General features: G+C 64.2%; 2 protein-coding genes across 2 annotated transcripts; both read right to left on the minus strand.

Moving 5' to 3' along the window:
- Positions 1-172: 172 nt before the first annotated feature.
- ANTKMT (adenine nucleotide translocase lysine methyltransferase) lies at positions 173-2,924 on the minus strand. The gene is made up of 4 exons (XM_055709659.1): positions 2,727-2,924; positions 1,912-2,052; positions 1,293-1,343; positions 173-670 (listed from the first exon to the last, which is right to left on the minus strand). Exons 1-4 carry the CDS (start codon positions 2,907-2,909, stop codon positions 491-493), a joined length of 555 nt encoding a protein of 184 aa, XP_055565634.1. The 5' UTR covers positions 2,910-2,924; the 3' UTR covers positions 173-490.
- Positions 2,925-8,905: 5,981 nt separating this feature from the next.
- On the minus strand, positions 8,906-12,429 carry METRN (meteorin, glial cell differentiation regulator). Its single transcript, XM_055709652.1, has 4 exons — positions 12,253-12,429; positions 10,772-11,193; positions 10,530-10,589; positions 8,906-10,196 (listed from the first exon to the last, which is right to left on the minus strand). Exons 1-4 carry the CDS (start codon positions 12,336-12,338, stop codon positions 9,880-9,882), a joined length of 885 nt encoding a protein of 294 aa, XP_055565627.1. The 5' UTR covers positions 12,339-12,429; the 3' UTR covers positions 8,906-9,879.
- Between the last annotated feature and the right edge of the window lie 5,342 nt (positions 12,430-17,771).

Genomic DNA, 17,771 nt, shown 5'->3' on the forward strand with positions numbered 1-17,771 from the left:
GGAATGTTATATAAGGTAAGCAGGGCCAAGGTGATCCTTCAGCAGGAGGTGAGCTGGACAAACTCCCTCCTGAGCTGCCTTCAAAAGGACAGCAGAGCAAATCCCAAGGCCAGGAGCAGCAGCCACTCTGGCTCCAGGAGCACCCTTGCAGCTCAAAGGCAAAGCAAACGTCTCAAGGGAAGAACCGACAAAATGTTTATTTTGAAAAATGAGCTAGAAATAAAGTAGCAAATGTACAGAAAGAGGCACTGGAGCTTTAGCCCTTAAATCCTGCAATAATTCCAGGATTTCTAGGTCTGACTTCCACCTCCCTTGCTTCCCCCAAACTGCCCACTCCTCGGAAAACCGAGGGACTGCCATCCTGCAAGTTCCTGTGAAAAAGCCTGGCCAAGCAGCCCTCTTGCTGCTGTCCTGAGCTGAGCCCAAGGGCTGGGGAGGCTCTGACCCCTGCCGCTGCTGACCCTTCACGCCAGGCTTAATGAGGCTGCTATTAGACTGGGCTTCCCCTCTGTGCTGCTCGCCGCACCTCCTTCATGTCATAGGCCCAGACTTGCTCCAGCCCCTGCCCAAGGGTGTTGGTAGGGGTCCAGGAGGGGAAGGGGAAGCGTCCAGCCACCACTCGGGCTTCATCAGGGAGTTCTGCAAGGAGCTTGGTGGCTAGAGGAGGTTTCTGGAGAGAGAAAGATAGCCAAGGGCCAAGTGGCCTTAGGGAACAGTCACATAGTGGCAGTGCCACCAAGGACCACAGGGCAGCTTCTCGGCACAGCTGGTGGGTCCCAAGCAGGCAGCATCAACCACAGATGCTTCCGAAATGTAGGGCTGGTACTAGCCCTGTGTATGGTTGGGACTAGGACCAAGTAACGAGCGATAGGATGAGAGGAAACAGCCTCAGGATGCACCAAGGGAGGCTTAGATTTGGTATTAGGAAAAAATTTCTTCACCGAAAGGGATATCAAGCACTGGAACAGGCTTCCCAGGGAGGTGGTGGAGTCACCATTCCTGGAGGTATTTAAAAGACATGTAGATGTGGCATTTAAGGACACAGATTAGTGGTGGGCTTGGCAGTGCTGGGTTAACGGTTGGACTCAATGATTTTAAAGGTCTTTTCCAACCTAAACAATTCTATGATTCTATAAATTCGAGTGGTGCGGAGCACCAATCTGCTCACTCACAGCAATGCCTACTTTGCTTTATTTTTCAGTCTTTGCCGCTGTCCCAGATTATCTCTCTTTTCCAAGAAAACCCTCCTTCAAGCTCACTCTGAACAGGTGGGGTGCAAGGGACTGACTTACCACACTGGGGGCCAGGAACACGATCACATTGTAGCAATCAGAAAGATTCACCTTAAAAGAGAAGGAAAAGGGGAATGAAAGAAGCAACAGGAAGAGGTGGAATCTGGGGGGAACTGTTCCAAGTGGCAGAATGCCTTGAGGGTGATCTTCTGAACCTTGGAGAAAGCAAAAGATGCCCCATAACGTGTGGGATAGGGATGTGTTGGTGTGACTGGGAGCTGGGTGTGAAAACAGTGCTTCTTGCAAAAACAGCTGCCTCCAGCACCATCCCAGAACCACATTCCCTGCTGGGTTTTCTCCAATCAGGCTGCAAGTACCCAACGCCAGCCTTAGCAGCACAGCTCTGAAGGCCACCATGTGTCAGCAGCACCTAAACCCTCTTTTTGAATCTGCTCCAAGAAGGAGTGCTGCTGCCTGCAAATCCAGCAGCCAGCCACAGGTGCCCAGGCTGGTGTTCCCCTGGAAAGGAGGATGTTTTTTCCACCTCCTGGAAGCAGTGTGGGTTTGGGAAGGAGCAAGGACCCATCAGCAAAGCCTGTCTGAAGCTGCAGACCAAGCCCTGGCCCTGCTCCAGCTACAGCTAGTGCTGAGCACAGCGAGACCCTTGGGACACTGTTACCTTCCACAGATCTTCCTTCAGGAAGGAAACCTTCCCGTGGTACCCAGCCTTCCAGGCCCGGTAGTTGGAGAGACACAGCAGCCAGGGATTGAGCTCATAGCCAACGGCTGGTCTGAGACCTTGCTTATAAGCCTCTACCACCTGGGGGGGGGGGAAGAGAGAGAGAGAGAGTTGCAACTAAAATGAACCTCTGTGTCGAGTTTGGGGGACAATTTGGGGGGCAAGGGGCTGTTGCCCAGCTCCACTTGCTCCCTGCCGCTGGCTCACAGGCAGGGTGACCTCAGACCTCAGCACCTTCCAGATGCAAAGGCTCTTTCATCCTAGAGCAGTCATTCCCACCCTGCTCGCTGTGTGCGATGCCATTGGAGACCGTCTAGGGCCAGCTAGGGCTATCTAGGACTGCCTAGGGCCACCTAGGGTTGTCTAGGGCCAGCTAGGATCATCTATGGCCACCAAGGGCTGTCTAGGGCCAGCTAGGATGGTCCAGGACCATACCAGGAGGGCCATCAGAAACCACAGCCAGGAGCGGGGCAGCAGCTGCCTGGGGGGCTCCCACCCACCCCCTGGTGAGTCCAGCCCCCCCTCCCTGCCCTTCGCCCATCCCGGGGCAGCCCCCAGCACCCCCCTGCCCGCCCTTACAAGCCGTCCGTCTCCCGATCCCAGATCCACCGTCTTCCCCGAGCGGCCCCGCAGCAGGGCCAGGGCATTCGCCACTTGCTGGGGGCCAGAGGGCTGGTAGGGCACCTGGGGGGAGCGGGCCGGTCAGGGGGGCGGGGGGCGCCGGGCCGGGGAGGGGCGGGGGACAGCGGCGGTACCTGGAGCCGCAGGGGGACCCGGCGGAAGCCGGGCATCAGCAAGGCGGCCCAGGTGGCCCAGGCGGCCACTCCGCTAGCCACCGCCAGCTCCAGCAGCCCCCGCCCGCCCAGCGCATCCCCGTCGCGCAGCCGCCGCGCCGGCTCCCCCGGCTCCCCAGGCTCTCCCGGCTCCCCCGGCTCCATGGCTGCCGGAAGGGGCGGCTCCGCCTTCCGCCGCCGCCGGGGGTAGCTCCGGTGCTGCCGGGCCCAGGATCTGCGGCTGCCCCGCCCGCGCCGCGGGCTGCGGGGCACTGGCACCGGCTCCGGCACCGGCACCGGCACCGGCTGCTGCTGCGCGAGCACGGGCCGCTGCGCGCCGCTCTGCGCGGTTCTGTGCCCTCCGTGTGGTTCTGCGTGGGTGCGCACGGTCCTGTGCCGCTCTGCACGGTTCTGTGTGGGTGCACATGGTCGTGCGTGGCTGTGTGCTGTCCTGTGCCACTGGGCACGGCTGTGTGTGGCTATGCATGGCTGTACACGGTCCCGTGCAGTTGTGCACAGCTGTGCACACCTGAGCAGGGTCCTGTGCCATCATGCATGGCTGTGCAAGGTCCTGTGCTGTTGTGCATGGCTGTGCATGACTGTGCAAGGTCCTGTGCCATCGTGCATGGCTGTGTGTGGCCATGCACGGTTGTGCACGGTCCTGCACCAATGTGCATGGCTGTGCATGGTCCTGTGCCATTGTGCATGGTTGTGTATGGTCCCGTGAAACTGCATGCAGTTGTGCATTGCTGTGCATGGTCCCATGCAGTTATGCATGGTTGTGCGTGGTTGTATGGCTCTATGCAACTGTGCAGTTCTGTGCAGCTGTACACAGCTGTGAACAGTTGTGCATGATTGTGCACAGATGAGCATGGTTGTGTGCAGTTGTACACAGCTGTGCAGGGCAGCGTGCAGTTCTGCATGGTTGTGTGTGGTTGTACAAAATTGTTTATGGTTATGCATAGCTATGCACAGTTGTGTGCAGTTGTGAACAGCTGTGCACACCTGTGCATGGTTCGGTGTGACAGTGCATGGTTGTGCATGGCTGTGCATGGCTGTGCATGGCTGTATGTTGCTGTCCGTGGTTGTGCACAGCCATGCAGTTTTGTGCAGCTGTGCACAGTTGTGTGTGGCTGTGCATGGTTGAGCACGGCTGTGTGCAGTTGTGCACAGCTGTGCACGGCAGTTAGGGCTGCGCAAGGCTGTGCAGAGTTGTTCACACGCATGTGTGGTTGTGCGTGGCTGTGCGCAGTTGTTGGCGGCTGTGCGTGCCCCAGGCAGTGGGTTTCCTGCTGCGAGGGAGCAGCAACTGTGGGAAAATTCCAGGCTGTGGGAAGCAGGGGGCCGGGGAGGGGGGGGGGCGGGCAGCCAGGGCAGCCCCTGCCCACCCGCAATTAATAAAAACCCCCACAAAACAAACCAAACCCGGGAACAAAACCAGCTCAATTAGGGGAGCACACAAAGGGCAGGCAGCTTCCCTGCCCGCCCTGGCACTTGCTGCCACATCATCATCTCGCCTGGGATTCCACAGCTGCAGCCTTCCTCCCCTGCTGCCCCCTTGGCCTTTGGGTCAGTATTTGCAGGCCTCCCCCTCCAGCACCGTATTGGGGTGTCCCCTGAGAGCTTGGGGGGTGGCCCTGGGGGTCCGTGCAATGGCCAGTGGTGCCCTGTGCCCTTGCCACAGGGTGACCAGCCTGGTGGCATGCGCTGGCATCCCAGGGGACGTGATCAACTGCCCACGCGTGATTGCGGACAGAGGAGATAAACCCTATGGGCAGCACCAGAATGGGAACGGCTTTGAGGCACAGGGGAGCAGGAGTCCCACCTCCCTGGCCCTGGGGATGGCACGGCCGGCAGCTGCTGGCACTGGCCTGCCTGGAGACCCTCTTTGCTGACGAGCCAAAGCAGGCAGCAACCACAGGAGTTGCTGCCAAAGGCCAGCACGTGTTCCTGCTCCAAGCTCACCCTTATTTGTGGGAATCAAACATTCTGCCCTTGGAATAAGGATGCACACACACCCACATGCATGCACACGCGTGCTCTACCCTCAAACCAAGGCGTGCAGCTTGGGGCGCTTAACGACAACCAGACCCCATTAACTCACGCCCTGGAGCAGCCAAGGGGCTCCACCGGGGAGGAAAAGCCACCCCTACACCCTTCGTACAGCCCAGAAATACTGTCCAGGGCTGTTCCCCTCCCCACCCTGCCGTAAAGGGTCCAGTGCGGCTGCAACCAAATCGGGGGCCACGGGGATTGCTCCGATTTTCTGGTGCTCACTGGCAGGTGGAGCCAGTTAAGGCTGAGAGGGAGCAGAAAATCAGGAGAAATAGGAGCTGGAGGAAGAGGGGGGCCAGGGGGCCGCTGCTGCAGAGCAGGAGGATGTTCCATGGGGATGAGCTGGTCCCTGGGGCAGCCCAAGGGCCCCCGTAATGCTTGCAGAGCAAATTAATTAACGAAGCAATTCCCAGGCAGGGCTGAGCCCTCCTTGCTGGGCCCCCAGGACTTGGCCAGGGCTAGCGAGGAGGGGGGTGACAGCATCCCCTTCTGCCCCAGCCCTGGGGTGTCAGGCAGCATCTCTGGGTGCCGGGCCGAGCAGGTGGCCATGCGAGGGGACCAGTTGGGATGCGCTGCCAGAGCCAAAGAGCTTGTAATCCGTCTCTTTCCAGGGCAGCTTCCCCCCGCCGGGACCGTGGCGGCTGCAAAGCAGCCCTGACCGCCAGGAATTTGTCGCTATGCGCTGGGAAAGCTCCTTCCCGCCAGCTGTCGGCAGCCTGGCCTGCCGGGCGCAGGCGCGTTTGACCAGGGAGAGCTGGGGTGAGGGGCTGCAGGGGCCCCGCTGCAGGCCAGGGTCCTGCTCCAGCACCGAGCATCCCTCCCCGGCACAGGGATGATGCTGGCTTGGCTTTGGCCTGGCTAAAGCAGGGGGCTGGAAGCAGACCCTCATGGCAGGCTTTGAGGCATAGCTCCCCAAGGGGTGGCAGGGTTGGGGGGTGTTGGTGTCCTTGGGGTCACCAGGCTCTTGCTTTTCCTCTTGCCGAGGGCTGTGGCATAGAGCTCACTGCGTCCTGCCCAGGGCTTGGGCTGTGCCCTCTGGTCCCTTCTCTGCTGCCCAATGCGGATGCCCAAACTGTCCCATCCTACCTGCTGCTGCTTGTCCCCTGGCCCCAGGGCATCATCCTGACACCATGGGACAAGCCTAAACGCCAAGGGCGCCATTCTGAGCTTATGGGATACCCCCTGGTCCCAGAGGCATCATCCTGACCCTATGGGGCATCTCCAAACCGCAGGGGCTTCATCCTGAGCTTATGTGGCATCCTCTAGTCCCAGGGACATCATCCTGACTCTACGGGGCATCTCCGAACCCCAGGGGCATCTTCCTGACACTACCGAGGACCCCTGGTCCCAGGGGCATCCCCCTGCCCCATACCACCTCCTGGGCTCTAGGGTCCTGCGGGCAGAGCAGGCGAGGCAGGTGGGGCAGGCAATGCAGGTAGGGCAGGCAGGGCAGGCAGGCTGCCCAGACATCGCCAGGGCAGACGCAAAGCTCGCAGGTCCCCGCTCGGGGCGGGGGGCTGCAAGGAGGGCTGAGCGGGGCCGGCAGCCTTTGTGCCTTGCTTTTGTGCCCCGCGATTCACACATTCGGGCTTTTATCCGGCGGCTGGGAAGGAGGAGGGCGAAGGGGGCAGGAGAGGGGGGAGAAGGGCTGGGGGGGAATGGCGGGAAATGGCGGGTCCCTTTGTGCGATGGAGACAGGGACCAGGGACACCCTGCCAGCACCGCTGCTCGCCGGTTTGCTCTCCCACTGTGGACACCCATCGGGAGCGTGACCAAAGGGCTCCACGGTCCTTGGAGGGTCCTTGGGCTGGGATGTGTGTCCTCCCCCAGCCAGATGCCTGGGGCCATGATGGGACTGATCCCATGGGATGAGGAGCCCTGGGCACATTTCCACCGAGGGAGCTGTTTTTGGGGAGCTGCTCCCCATGGCATCCCCAACCCCACCCTCAAAGGGGGTGGGTGGATGAGTGGGGGGCTTTTGGAGCAGGTCTGGCTGGGCGGTCCCTCGGGATGCTGCAGGCAGCCATGCCAGGTGGGCATCGCGATGCCCGCAGAGGGACCTTTCTCGGGGCTCACAGGGTGCTGCTGCAGCCCCTCACCATCACCAGCCTTCTCTCCAAGCCTGGCTGGGCTCCAGCTGCCCCTCCAGAGATGCCCAGCTCCCATCGGGTCTGCCCAAAGCAGCCCTCGGCACACTGTGGTCCCCAGCCTGCTCCCCCTGCCCGCCACTGCACTGCCTCCCACATTTTCCATCCTGAGGAGAAAATATCAATTGGGATGAAGTTTGTCTCGTGTTTTTACTCTCCGTGGCTGTGCTCCATGCCAAGAGGCCAGGCAGGAATTTGGCTTGGCTGGGGTCGGACTCTGCTTTTGGGGAATTGCTCAGATGACCAGCCCCAGGGAGATGGGGACGATGGGGCCACAGGATGCTGCCCCATCCATGGCAGCTACAAGCAGTGAGGAAATGCTGTTGTCCCCATCCTACAGTCGGGAAACTGAGGCACCGGCTGCCTGGTCCCCCTGTGGGATGGTGCTGTAGGAAGCATTTGTGCCCTGGCTGGGGCCCAGCCACCACAGGAGCCAGCAGCCTCGGGAAGCGAGGGCGGCCGACCCAACCTGACACAGGGCAGAGGGCACCGAAAACAGCACAAAAAACTCTGTAGCAGAGAATGAGCAGAATAACCACCCTTTCCGCCACAGCAGAGTGAGTTGGTTTGGCCAAATAAACAGATTTCAAGAAAAACAAGATTCTGCTGCTGGACAGAAAGCTGCCGGATGCTTGGCGCATTAAATGCTGTAATTTAGCCAAGAGGAATGCGCTAGATTGCGGTGGGGCCAGAGCAGCCGTGGTTTACCCCCAGTGCATACAGAGGATGCCGTGGGCAGCACAATTCCCTTTGCACCTCATTTATTGCTTTTTCAGCCTCATTTTTCCTCCTCCACTGGGTTTCCCACTCCTTCCCCCTTCCCCCTGCCTTGCTTAGCTCCTGCCTGTCGCCAAATCCAGGGGGATGCTGGCATCCTGGAGAGCCTGGCGTGGAGCATCAGTCTCCCCCAGGGCCAGATCCTGCCCTTGGGCCCAGCCTGGCCCCAAAATGAGCACCAGCCCTTTGGCAGTAAAGCATAAAATAAGCATCAAACTCTTCTCAAGGGGAAGCATGTGTTGTGTATCAAACCCACCGGGAAGGCTCGCAGCTGTGAGCTCACAGGCAGGGTCTTACCACAACCAGATCATTTTATACACACACACACATACATACACACACAGAGAGATATATTTCATTAAACTACAAAGCCAACAGCACTCTTTGGAAATGGTTTCTTGGCAAGGAAAAGCACATTATGGTCAGCAGGGTGCCAAATACCTGGCGGTTCAGCCTGGCTGGAGGTATTTGAAAAGGCGTTATTGTGAGAATACCGAAAAAATATTAAAGCACAAGCTGATGTGTACCGTGACCCCGGCTTGGGTGGTTTGGGGGCTCAGGGGGGGCTGGGGAGGCACTCAGGGGCTGAGCTTTTGCAGCACTGAGCCCCTGTGGGCACCACTGATGGGGAGGAAGGGTCCCTGGCTGGGGATCCCATGTCCCATGCCCAGCTGGGGGCCCCATGCCCCTCACCACCATCCGGGGATGCCTGTGCAGCCTGGAGGAGCTGGAGCCAGAGGCTGGAGCCCCCGTGGAGGGGGGCAGCGGTGGGGCAGCAGCGGGCAGGGCTGGGAAACCGGTGCCTCACAGCCCGGCACAATGAGGCCTTGTGGCCGGTGGCTCTGACGAGAATCGGTCCTGACAGCAGCTCCACCAGCAGGGTCACCCACCCGGCACGGGGCCACCACCCGGGGCCTCGTTCACTTGGTGATACCCAGGGAGAGGAACCCCAAGGTGACCCACCCCGAGGGACACCAGGGATGCAGCACCGAGAAATAGCAACGCATTTCTTTATATATATAAAAATAAATTGCAGGGCTGTTCCCAGTCCCGCAGGAGGCAGGGTCAGTAGTTGGAGCTGGCACAGAGGGAGGCAGGGTTCAGGGTTTTGCACCATGGCACACACCGGCACCGGCACTTGCCTGCAGCACCTGCTGGTAAACATCCTGCTCAGCTTTTTAAAGAAAGGAGATGCCCACACACATGCTACAAATACAGCTCAGTTTATAAAAAAAGTCACAAATTTGGTATTGTTATAACTTTAGTGCACATACAATGCCCCCCACCCCCACGGTCAAAAATTCTCCCTGGCTGGCGCGGCGTGCCCCATCGCCAGCCACCCAGCACAGCCGGACATGGCAGCTGCCCCGAGGCCACAGCCTCAGGCTAGCGGTGGCGGGTGGCACAGCCCGACCTCTCCCTGCTCCAGTGGCATCTTCCTGCATCGGTGCTTTGGTCCTGCTCTGGCTGTACCAGGGACACCTCTGCTCCCTGCACCAGTCTTCCTCTCACCTTGCCATCCCCTCGCTCCCTTCGGCCTCACTCCTCTTCCTTGGCATCCGCCCTGTGGCTCCTGCCTGTGCCCCGCGTTGCAGGCAGGGCCAGCGCAAGGCTCGCTGCTGCCCCACACCCCCTTACACCCCTGACTTTGCAAATCCACCTCCTGGCCCTTCCACACCCCACCATGCCCACTGTGCCCCTGGCCCTGCCACTACAGCCACCTACTGCCACGGCCACCTGCTGCCGAGCCCTCTCGGTGGGTGGGGGTGGCTGCCCCCATCATGCTGGTCCCACCGTACCCCACAGCATCCCCTGAGCATGCACACCCCGAGCGTGCAGCACCCCGGTCCCCTGGGAGCCCCCAACCCACTGCCCCATGCCACTGCACCCCTCACCTGGGCATGTCCCTGGGGGCCATGGGCAAGTGCGCCCTGGGAAAATCCCTTCCCTTCTGGCAGGATTTTCCTGGGACCCCACCAGCCCGGTGGCGGGTGCTGCCGGAGCCTGGCTACACAGCGAGGATCGCAGTGCCACACTCTCTCTGGGCACCATCCCTGCCAGCACGCCGCCCCTGCGTCCCCCCAGGGATGCTCTCACTGCCCGCGGGACCCCAGCCCCCCAGCACCCGCGGGGCTGGGCTGCCCTCCCCAAGCCACTCAGTCCACAGGGAACTCACAGGGGTTCTGGCGCGTGCGCTGCGCCCCCTCATAGATGCGCTGGAAGTCCCTATAGCGGGGCGCACAGCTCAGCCAGGCTTCGCCGAAATGCAGCCACCCCGTGAAGAGGAAGGTGCCAGGGCCGGGCTTGACCCCGCAGCGCAGTGGGGTGCGGATGCTGCCCGCCGGCCGTCCTGGCCTCCCCCCTGCCTGGAAGAGGGGGAACTTTTGGCGGTGGATGCGGGAGGCGCTCACCCCAATGATGGATTCCTGCAGCTCCACATCGTTGGAGACGCTCCAGATGCTGCCACGGATTACTGTGGGAGGAAGGCAGGGAGAGGTGTCAGTCTGTCCCTGTCCCCATCCCCATCCCCATCCTTCTTCCCATCCCTGTTCCCATCCCCACCCCCATGATCTCCACTCCCATCCTCATCCCCAAACCTGTTCCTGTTCCCATCCCCATTCCTGTTCCCATCCCCATCCCCATTCCCATCCTGCAGCAGCCTCTGTGTGACACTGGTGGTCTCACCCCAAGACTAGGAAGGGGAGGCCAGGACTGCCTGCGGGGCTGTTGCCCCCCCCCTTTGAGTTTCCTTCCCTCCCCTGGTAGTTCCAGGAACTCCCCCAGCACCCGGAGGGACTGCACTCACCAAAGTCACTAGTGCAAATGGCCATCAAGATCTCGGTGTCATTGCACGGCCGGCACGCTCCTGTAATGGCCAAGCACACCCGTCACCATGGTGGCTCCCGGTGCCTGGCCTTGGTGGGGGACCCCCCGGGTCCAGCCCCTCCATCCCCTCACCTCCATGCACACTGGGGACAGCCTGGCAAGGTAGATGGTGGCAGCCCCGGGGAAACTGAGGCAAGCTGACCTGGGACGCTCGGCACTCACCTTCTCCGGTGAGGCTGGCAGCAGGCAGTGCCGGGCGGGCCAGCCAGTCCCCCCGTAGCTCGTAGCGGAAGGCGGCAATGCGGCGGCTGATGTCGAGGTGCGGGGTGGCCTGCAGGAAGAGAGCCACCTTCTCCTGGGGCAGCCAGCTGAAGCAGCGGACGCGGGGCCGGGGGGCCTCTGGCAGCAGCAGCTCCAGCACCCCCTCCCTCTCCAGGTAGAGCTGAGCCCCTCGGAAGGTGCCAGCAGGTTTGACGCAGGCGGTGACATGCTGGGGGCTCCTGCCCTTGATGGCGGCGCTGGTGGGGGGCAGGCGAGGGGCCAGGCGGAGGCGAAGGGCCCCTGTGGGGTACAGCCATTCCAGCGAGCCCTCGGCGCAGTGCAGGGAGAGCTGCTCCACGCTGCCAGCCTCCTGCGACAGCCCGCTGCGAGGCACAGCAGCGCCCATCAGCCGGGACCCCCGGGTGACGGGGACCCCCCCAGCCCATGTTCCCCCCAGCACAGCAGCCACCCGGCACTCCCGAGCAGCACCTCCACGGAGCCATGCAGGATGAACACGGGGAGGAATAGCACCAAACCCTCGACGCCTCGGACTTGGGGTGCAAGTGCATCGTTCAGGGGGTGCTCCTGTTTCCCAGCACTTTCCCAGATGGGCTGGTGGGCGAGGGCACAGCAGCACAGCCCCCCTCACACCCAGGGTGGGCTCCCACGGCACCCCAACCAGGGTGCCCATGGCCTTGAGGTCACCTGTTCCCTTGCACGCTCCCACTTCGGGGGATCCCCAGTTGGTGCTGGGGGGGGGACGACACCCCGACACGCACACACACTCGTGGAACTCGGGCTTGCGTGTAAACGGTGCCCGGAGCCGCGTCCTGCCCGCTGCGTTTGCGGGGCGGTGGGGGGGGGGGGTGGCGGACGGACGACACGCGGGAAAGCCAGGCGGGGGCAGCGGGGGCAGCCGGGGGGGTGCTTTGTCCCGGCCACGCTGCCCGTGGCTGCCTGGCCCCGTGGCCCCCCGGGCCCCCCGCGTGGGCCGTGCCGCAGCCCCTCCTGCCGGGCCCCGGCTCTTTGTTCCGGAGCTCGGCGCTTTCCCCGCCGCGGCCAGCGGCGCTCCGGGCCCTGCCGAGGGGCCCCACCGCCCGCAGAGCTGCCTTTCGGGGGGGGGGGGGGGGGGGGGAGGGGGGGCCTCAGGGAAGGGGCGCGCAAGCGGGGACCTCAGGGATCAGCATCCCTCGGGGGGTTGGGCAGCCGCCCCCAGCACTGGGGAAACTGAGGCAGGCGGACATCTCAGCATCCCACCCATGACCCTGCCCCACGGATGCAGGAGACGGCCGCCTGCCCGGAGCGGGGGAGGGGGGGGAGGGGGGGGGGGGCAGCGGGCAGCCCCCCCAGCCGTGCGCGGGCGGCGGGAGCTCCCCGGGGAAGTGCGACGCGGGGGATGCTGAGCCGGGGACCCGCGTGTGCCCCGCCGTGCCGGTGCCTACCTGCCCCTCCAGCTGCACTGATCGGCCGAGCCCCCCCCGAGCGCGGCGCCCAGCCCGGCCAGGCACAGCGCCCGCAGCGCCCACATGGCCGCGCCCGCGGCGGCCCCGGGGCGGCCCGGCCCGGCCCTGCCCGCAGCGCTGCCCGCACCGGGGCCGGCCGCAGGGAGCGGGGCCGCCACCCCCGCGCCGCGCCCCGAACTTTCCGCCAATGGCGGCGCCGGGGCGGAGCCGGACCCCCCACCCCCCCCCCTCACCCCCCACCCCCCCGCCGGGGACACCGGCAGCGCGCGCTCCGGGCATCCCCGGCTCGCTCCCCCCCGCTCCCCTCCCCGCGGCTCCCGGTGGCCGTTCTGCCCCCCCGCCCCACCAGGGCTCCCCGGGATGGGGCGGCACGGGCCGGGCGCTGGCAGCGGCGGGGGGGGCCTGGGCTGACCCGGCTGGGTGCATCCCCAGCGGTGCAGGGCCCTGCGCAGCCCGGCGGCGGGTACCCCGGGGTATGTGCACCCCGGCCTATGTGCGCCCCGAGCTGTGCACACCCCGACTTGTGTGCACCCCAGGGTACGCACACCCCAAGTAACGCACACCACAAGCTATGTACACCCGGCACCATACACACCAAGGACCGCAGGCACCCCAAGCCATGCACACCTCGAGTTATGCACACTCCAAGCCATGCACACCCCAAGTTGTGCACACCCCAGGTTGTGCACACCCCAAGCCATGCATACCCCAAGTTACACACACCTTAGGCTACCGGCATCCCAGGCTACAGGCACCCCAAGTGACGCACCCCCCAGTCCATGCACACCATAAGCTATGCACATCCCAGGCCATGCACACCCCAGACTACAGCCCCTCACCGGTTTAAGCACCCCTCCAGAACTGTGTACCCCAAAAGTTACACAACCCCCATATAAACCACAGCCCCCCAGCAGCCCCCCCGCTCCTCACAGGGGCACTGCGGAGCCAGGGGAAGCAGAAAGCAGGCCTGGCGTGGGGGTCACGCACACCCGAACCCTCATTCTCCCCCCCCTCCACTGCCTCTCTGGATTTTATGTCGTGTGTCCCCCCCCTTCAGCCACTATTGTGCCAGCACCACAAACCCCACAATTAATTAAGTTTCCATCCAGTGACAGCCCGCCAAAATGTTTGAAATAAACACGGAACAATTGGGATGGGATGATACAGGCCAGGAACAAAGTCCCCGGAGAGAGGGTGGAGCAGAATGGAAATGAGGGATTGTAAATTTGGATGGTGGAAAGAAAAAGGGGAAAGGGGAAGGGGAGGGGGCCGGGGCGGGGGGGACAGGCAGAGGAGAGGGGGATTCGCAGCCCTCCAGCCATGAAATGATGCTGAAAGAAGTCAAGATGCTGGAATCCGTGGAAAATGAGGGGCCGGAGGGGCTGCGGGTTAAGGGGGAGCAGGTCAGGATGGAGGTGTCAGGGTGGGGGTGCAGGGGTGGGGGCTTTGTGCCCACTGGCTGAGGCTGGTTTGCAGGAGGGTGGCTGGGGCTCGAGGCTCTGGCCATGTGCATGAAGCCAGTCACAGTGACCCCCTGTGTGGGGGTACACGGTCCTGGGGCCAGACCTTGTGCCACCATGGGGAAGCGGGGCAGGCTGAGCTCTGAGCTTGGTATGGGACCCCCCAGGGAGCCCACAAACAGCCGACACCACGTCCCCAGAGGCAAGGTTGCATCAGAGGTGGGGTGGCACCAGAGGTGGGTGACACCGATGCCACCAGCTACTGGTGTTCCCAGGCAAAGACATCACCCCACGAAGACCAATCCCCTGCCCGGTGGGTGCTCAGCACCTTGGGGGGACCTTCCCTTGGGACACCCCAGGGTGTGGGGAGGTGGGATGTGGCTGGTCACAGGCCAGAGTCCAGTGTCACCATCCCCACAGGCAGTGAGGCTGCCTTGCCACCACCCCACCACCCTGGCGTCAGTCTGCACCCCGTCCTCCGCCACAGCCTGGGTGGGCAGCACCCTGAAACACCTTCACCGGGTGTTATGGAAGAAACCTGGCACCGGCCAGCCGAAGGGCTGGCCATGGCCCCCATCCACTGGGCCAGGGGCACCCCTGCCCTGGGACACGGCCGTCAGGAGCCCTGAGGAGCAGCCACCGCAGCTGGGGCTGCCCTGGGACCGGACTAAGCCCCCCAGCACCCCCCAGTTCGCTCCTCCAGCCGGTGGCTCAGAGCATCTCCGGGCTTCACCGGAGCCATGCCGGGGCCGCGGGCTGCCCGCCGTGCCCTGCAGCTCGGGGCTGCGTCCCCTGGACGTGACCGCCCTCGTCCCGGCTGCCACAGTGAGGGTGCCCCGCTGGGGCTGGGGGGACCGGCAGCCCCCCGGGAGCTGCCCGAGTCGGGGAGCAGGGGAAGCCGCGGGCCCCGGGCTGCTCCGGGCTCTCGGCTCGGGCCCGGTGCCCCCCCGGGCCGGGATGCTCGGGCTCGCAGTGCCCTCTGGTGACCACGGGCACGGCGGCTGCTCCGCCCGCCGCCCCGCGGGTGGGAACCGGCCCCCCGCTCGCCTGGGGGATCCCGGAGGAGTGGGGGGGCCAAGTCCCGCAGCGGAGCAGAGCATCGACTCACCGAACGGCACCTTCAAAGACCACCCGGTCCCAGCCCTGCCCCGGCCAGGGACATCTCCCGCCCCAGGCCGGGCTGCCGCAGCCCCGGGCACCCCCTGCACCCCGGCTCCACCGCAGAACGGTGCTGCCCCAGCCCCCGCCCGGAGCAGCGCTGCCGCCCCCTCCCCGCCCCTGCCGGCCGCCCCCCCCGCCGCTGGGGCAGGTGGCCTTCGCACCGACGGGCTGCAAGGGGGGGCTGCAGGCGGAGCGCCCCCAGCTCCCTCAACCCCGCTCGGTAGGAGGGGCCCTGGCAGCCCCCCGGCGCGGCCGTGGTCCCCTCCGGAGCCGCTCTGACGGGCCGGGGCTGCCCCGAGCGGGCCCCGGAGCTGGGACCGAGCTGCGGCTGGGGCCCCCGCTGCCTGTCACAGCCGGGGGGCCGGGGCCACCCACGGGGCACCTCGGGGCTCCACGGCGGGGGGCCCCGGCTGCCCCCTTTGGGCTTTTTGCTGCCCCTCTCTCCCTGCCGCGTCCTCCAGGTTCCCCGGGCAGGGCCCCCCCAGCCCCCGGCAGGTCCCCGGGGCAGCAAAGGGTCCCCGCGGGGTGGCTCTGGGCACCCTCCACCCTGCGATGTGGGGGGGCCAAGGGCAGGGATGCTGCAGGCTGGGCCCCGTGCCTGGGGGCAGAAACCCTCCTGGGGAGGCCAAAGGGGAGCTTGGACCTCGTAGGGCTGCTGGGGTACCAGGGGTCCCCAGTCTCTTCCCACAGCTGCCTGCAGAGCTCCCCCCCCAGCCCAGACCCCAAAGGAGCCTCACCTCACCCCCCGGTCAGCTGCGGGGCTGTGTGTGCTGGGACAGCCACAGCCCTTTCCCGCAGGACCCAGGTGCCCAAGGGGCTCCATCCCCTCCCAGTGCCCCCAAGCCCCCAGACCCCCAGGCCGGTGCCCCTGAGGGCAGGCACGAGCCCTTGGAGAGGCCGGGGGAGCTCAGGGAGGCTCAGGGCAGGGGGGATGGCACGCCACAGGACAAGGGTCCCCACAGCAAGGCAGGATTTCCCAGGGCAAGGAGGGGTCCGCTTGTCAAGATGGGAGTCCCCATGGCAAGGTCAGGATCCCTATGCAAGGTGGAGGTCCCCGTGGCAAAGTGGAGGTCCCCATGGCAAGGTGGGGATCCCCATGGCATGGTCAGGATCCCCATAGCATGGTGGGGGTCCACACTCATGGGAAGAGGTCCCCCATGGCAGGATAAGCCTCCCAGCAGCTGGATGGGGGTCCCCACAGTGAGATGAGGGTCCCCACAGCAAGCTAATGGTCCCCCACAGCAGTGTGATCATCCCCACGGCCCCACAGAAACCTGAGAGTCCCCACAGCTGGGCCTTGCCCTCACCCACCCTCACCCCCCATGTGGCCTGGAGTGGGGGGAGCCATGGGGGGTGTCAGATCCTTGGCAGGGGTGGCCCGGGGGATCTGAGCCCTACACAGGCCATTGGTATGGCTCAGAGAGGCCAGAGGTCAGCACAAAGGGAGCTGAGCCCTGGGGGTCCCTGGGGGCTGTGCCGGGGTGATGACCCCAGGCTGGCCAGGCCACCCCGCTCCCCTCGGTAGCCCCTTCCCTGCGCCGCCGCAGCAAGGCTCCCGCGCGTGCATCCTGCGGGGCGGCGAATGGAGCTGCCTATTGATTCGCAGCCCGGGCTAAAAATAACTTTCAACTCTTCATCCCGAGCTGTGAAAAATCCCCCATTGCTAGGCGACGGGTTACCGGGAGACAGCCGGTGCTAGGCGACGGCGGTTGCCGCGGCGACAGCACCCGGCGCACTGCGGTCCAGCTTGGGCACCCGTGGTCCGGCTGGACCAGTGATGCTCGACCCAGGGTCCCGTCACCACGGGGAGATGCTGGGTGTGGGGGTGCAACCCTTCAGCACCCCCATGGCAGTGGGGATGGGAGGGCAGTGGAGGCCAATGGGGTGCTGGCAGTTTGCATAAAGATGAGTTGTGGAGGAGCAGTGTTGCTTCGCTCTTGTTTTTGTTTTCTGCCCTGGCTGGAGCACTGCCCTGGCCGGAGCATGGGGACACCAGCCACCACCCTCCTGGCACTTGGGAGGCACAGGCCCTGTGGACCAGGGAGGCTCAGGGACCCTGGCCTGCCGCAGCACAGGCTGATGAGCCAGGGTTGCCCGTGGCTGCAGGGTGAGCTGGGGCAGCTGGGCACCCCACACCAGGCACCCCAGGGTGTGAGTACCCCCCGGGACTGGTGGCATGAGGGGTCCATCCCAGCTGTGTCCCCTCAGCTGGGGACATGTGCACAGAGACTCCCCCTGCCCAGGGACTCCTCCAGCAGTTGTGACCCTTCTTGGCATGAAAATGTTCCCAGGACAGAGGACCACCTCCACATGGCCTGGAGCTGGCAGGAGTTAGTGACAATGGGGCTGTGCCAGGACCAAGGGGACAACCAGGACCATTTGGAGCCCAACTACCTCCCTGTGCCTGCCAGTCCTGCTGGCACTGGGCTCACTCTGGGATCAGAGCGTGTCCCCTGAGAGATGGACCATCACACACTGCTCCCAGGCTGGTGCTGGGTGACACCTGCCCTGGGACACTCACCCCCATGGAGACAAGGCATCATGTAGGGACAGGGCATTGCTGGGGGGCCAAGGGATCACTGGGAGAAGGACCTCCAGTTCCTCAGGCAATGGGGCAAAGACGTGTCACCTGGATGAGGCCACTGACCCGCATGTCCCCGCAGTCACCTGCCCCTCCGGCACCTTTTCCTGCATTTGTCACCTGCTGGGCAGGGTGAGATGGATAAGGGTGTGAGTGTGAGTGTGAGTGCGAGTGCGTGTGTGCGTGCACAGTCTCCTCCCCCAAACCCCCTCCCGGCCGCCAGTGCGAAACCCGACCTGCCTTATAAATAATGGAGGCAGGAGCCAGGCGGCCGGATCCAGGCAGCTCCATCAGCC

Source organism: Falco cherrug, chromosome 4, assembly GCF_023634085.1.
Source record: "Falco cherrug isolate bFalChe1 chromosome 4, bFalChe1.pri, whole genome shotgun sequence".
NCBI lineage: Eukaryota > Metazoa > Chordata > Aves > Falconiformes > Falconidae > Falco > Falco cherrug.

Bases quoted from the DNA above. Each gene is read 5' to 3' on its own strand.
- ANTKMT (XM_055709659.1), bottom strand. From the start codon at position 2,909: ATGGAGCCGGGGGAGCCGGGAGAGCCTGGGGAGCCGGGGGAGCCGGCG. The intron at 2,053-2,726 runs GTACCGCCGCTG...CCCCCCCCCCAG, and splicing joins GGGTCCCCCTGCGGCTCCAG to GTGGTAGAGGCTTATAAGCA. The intron at 1,344-1,911 runs GTAACAGTGTCC...TTCTCTTTTAAG, and splicing joins TGAAGGAAGATCTGTGGAAG to GTGAATCTTTCTGATTGCTA.
- METRN (XM_055709652.1), bottom strand. From the start codon at position 12,338: ATGTGGGCGCTGCGGGCGCTGTGCCTGGCCGGGCTGGGCGCCGCGCTC. The intron at 10,590-10,771 runs GTGAGTGCCGAG...TGGCCATTACAG, and splicing joins TGCCAGCCTCACCGGAGAAG to GAGCGTGCCGGCCGTGCAAT. The intron at 10,197-10,529 runs GTGAGTGCAGTC...TTCCTCCCACAG, and splicing joins CATTTGCACTAGTGACTTTG to TAATCCGTGGCAGCATCTGG.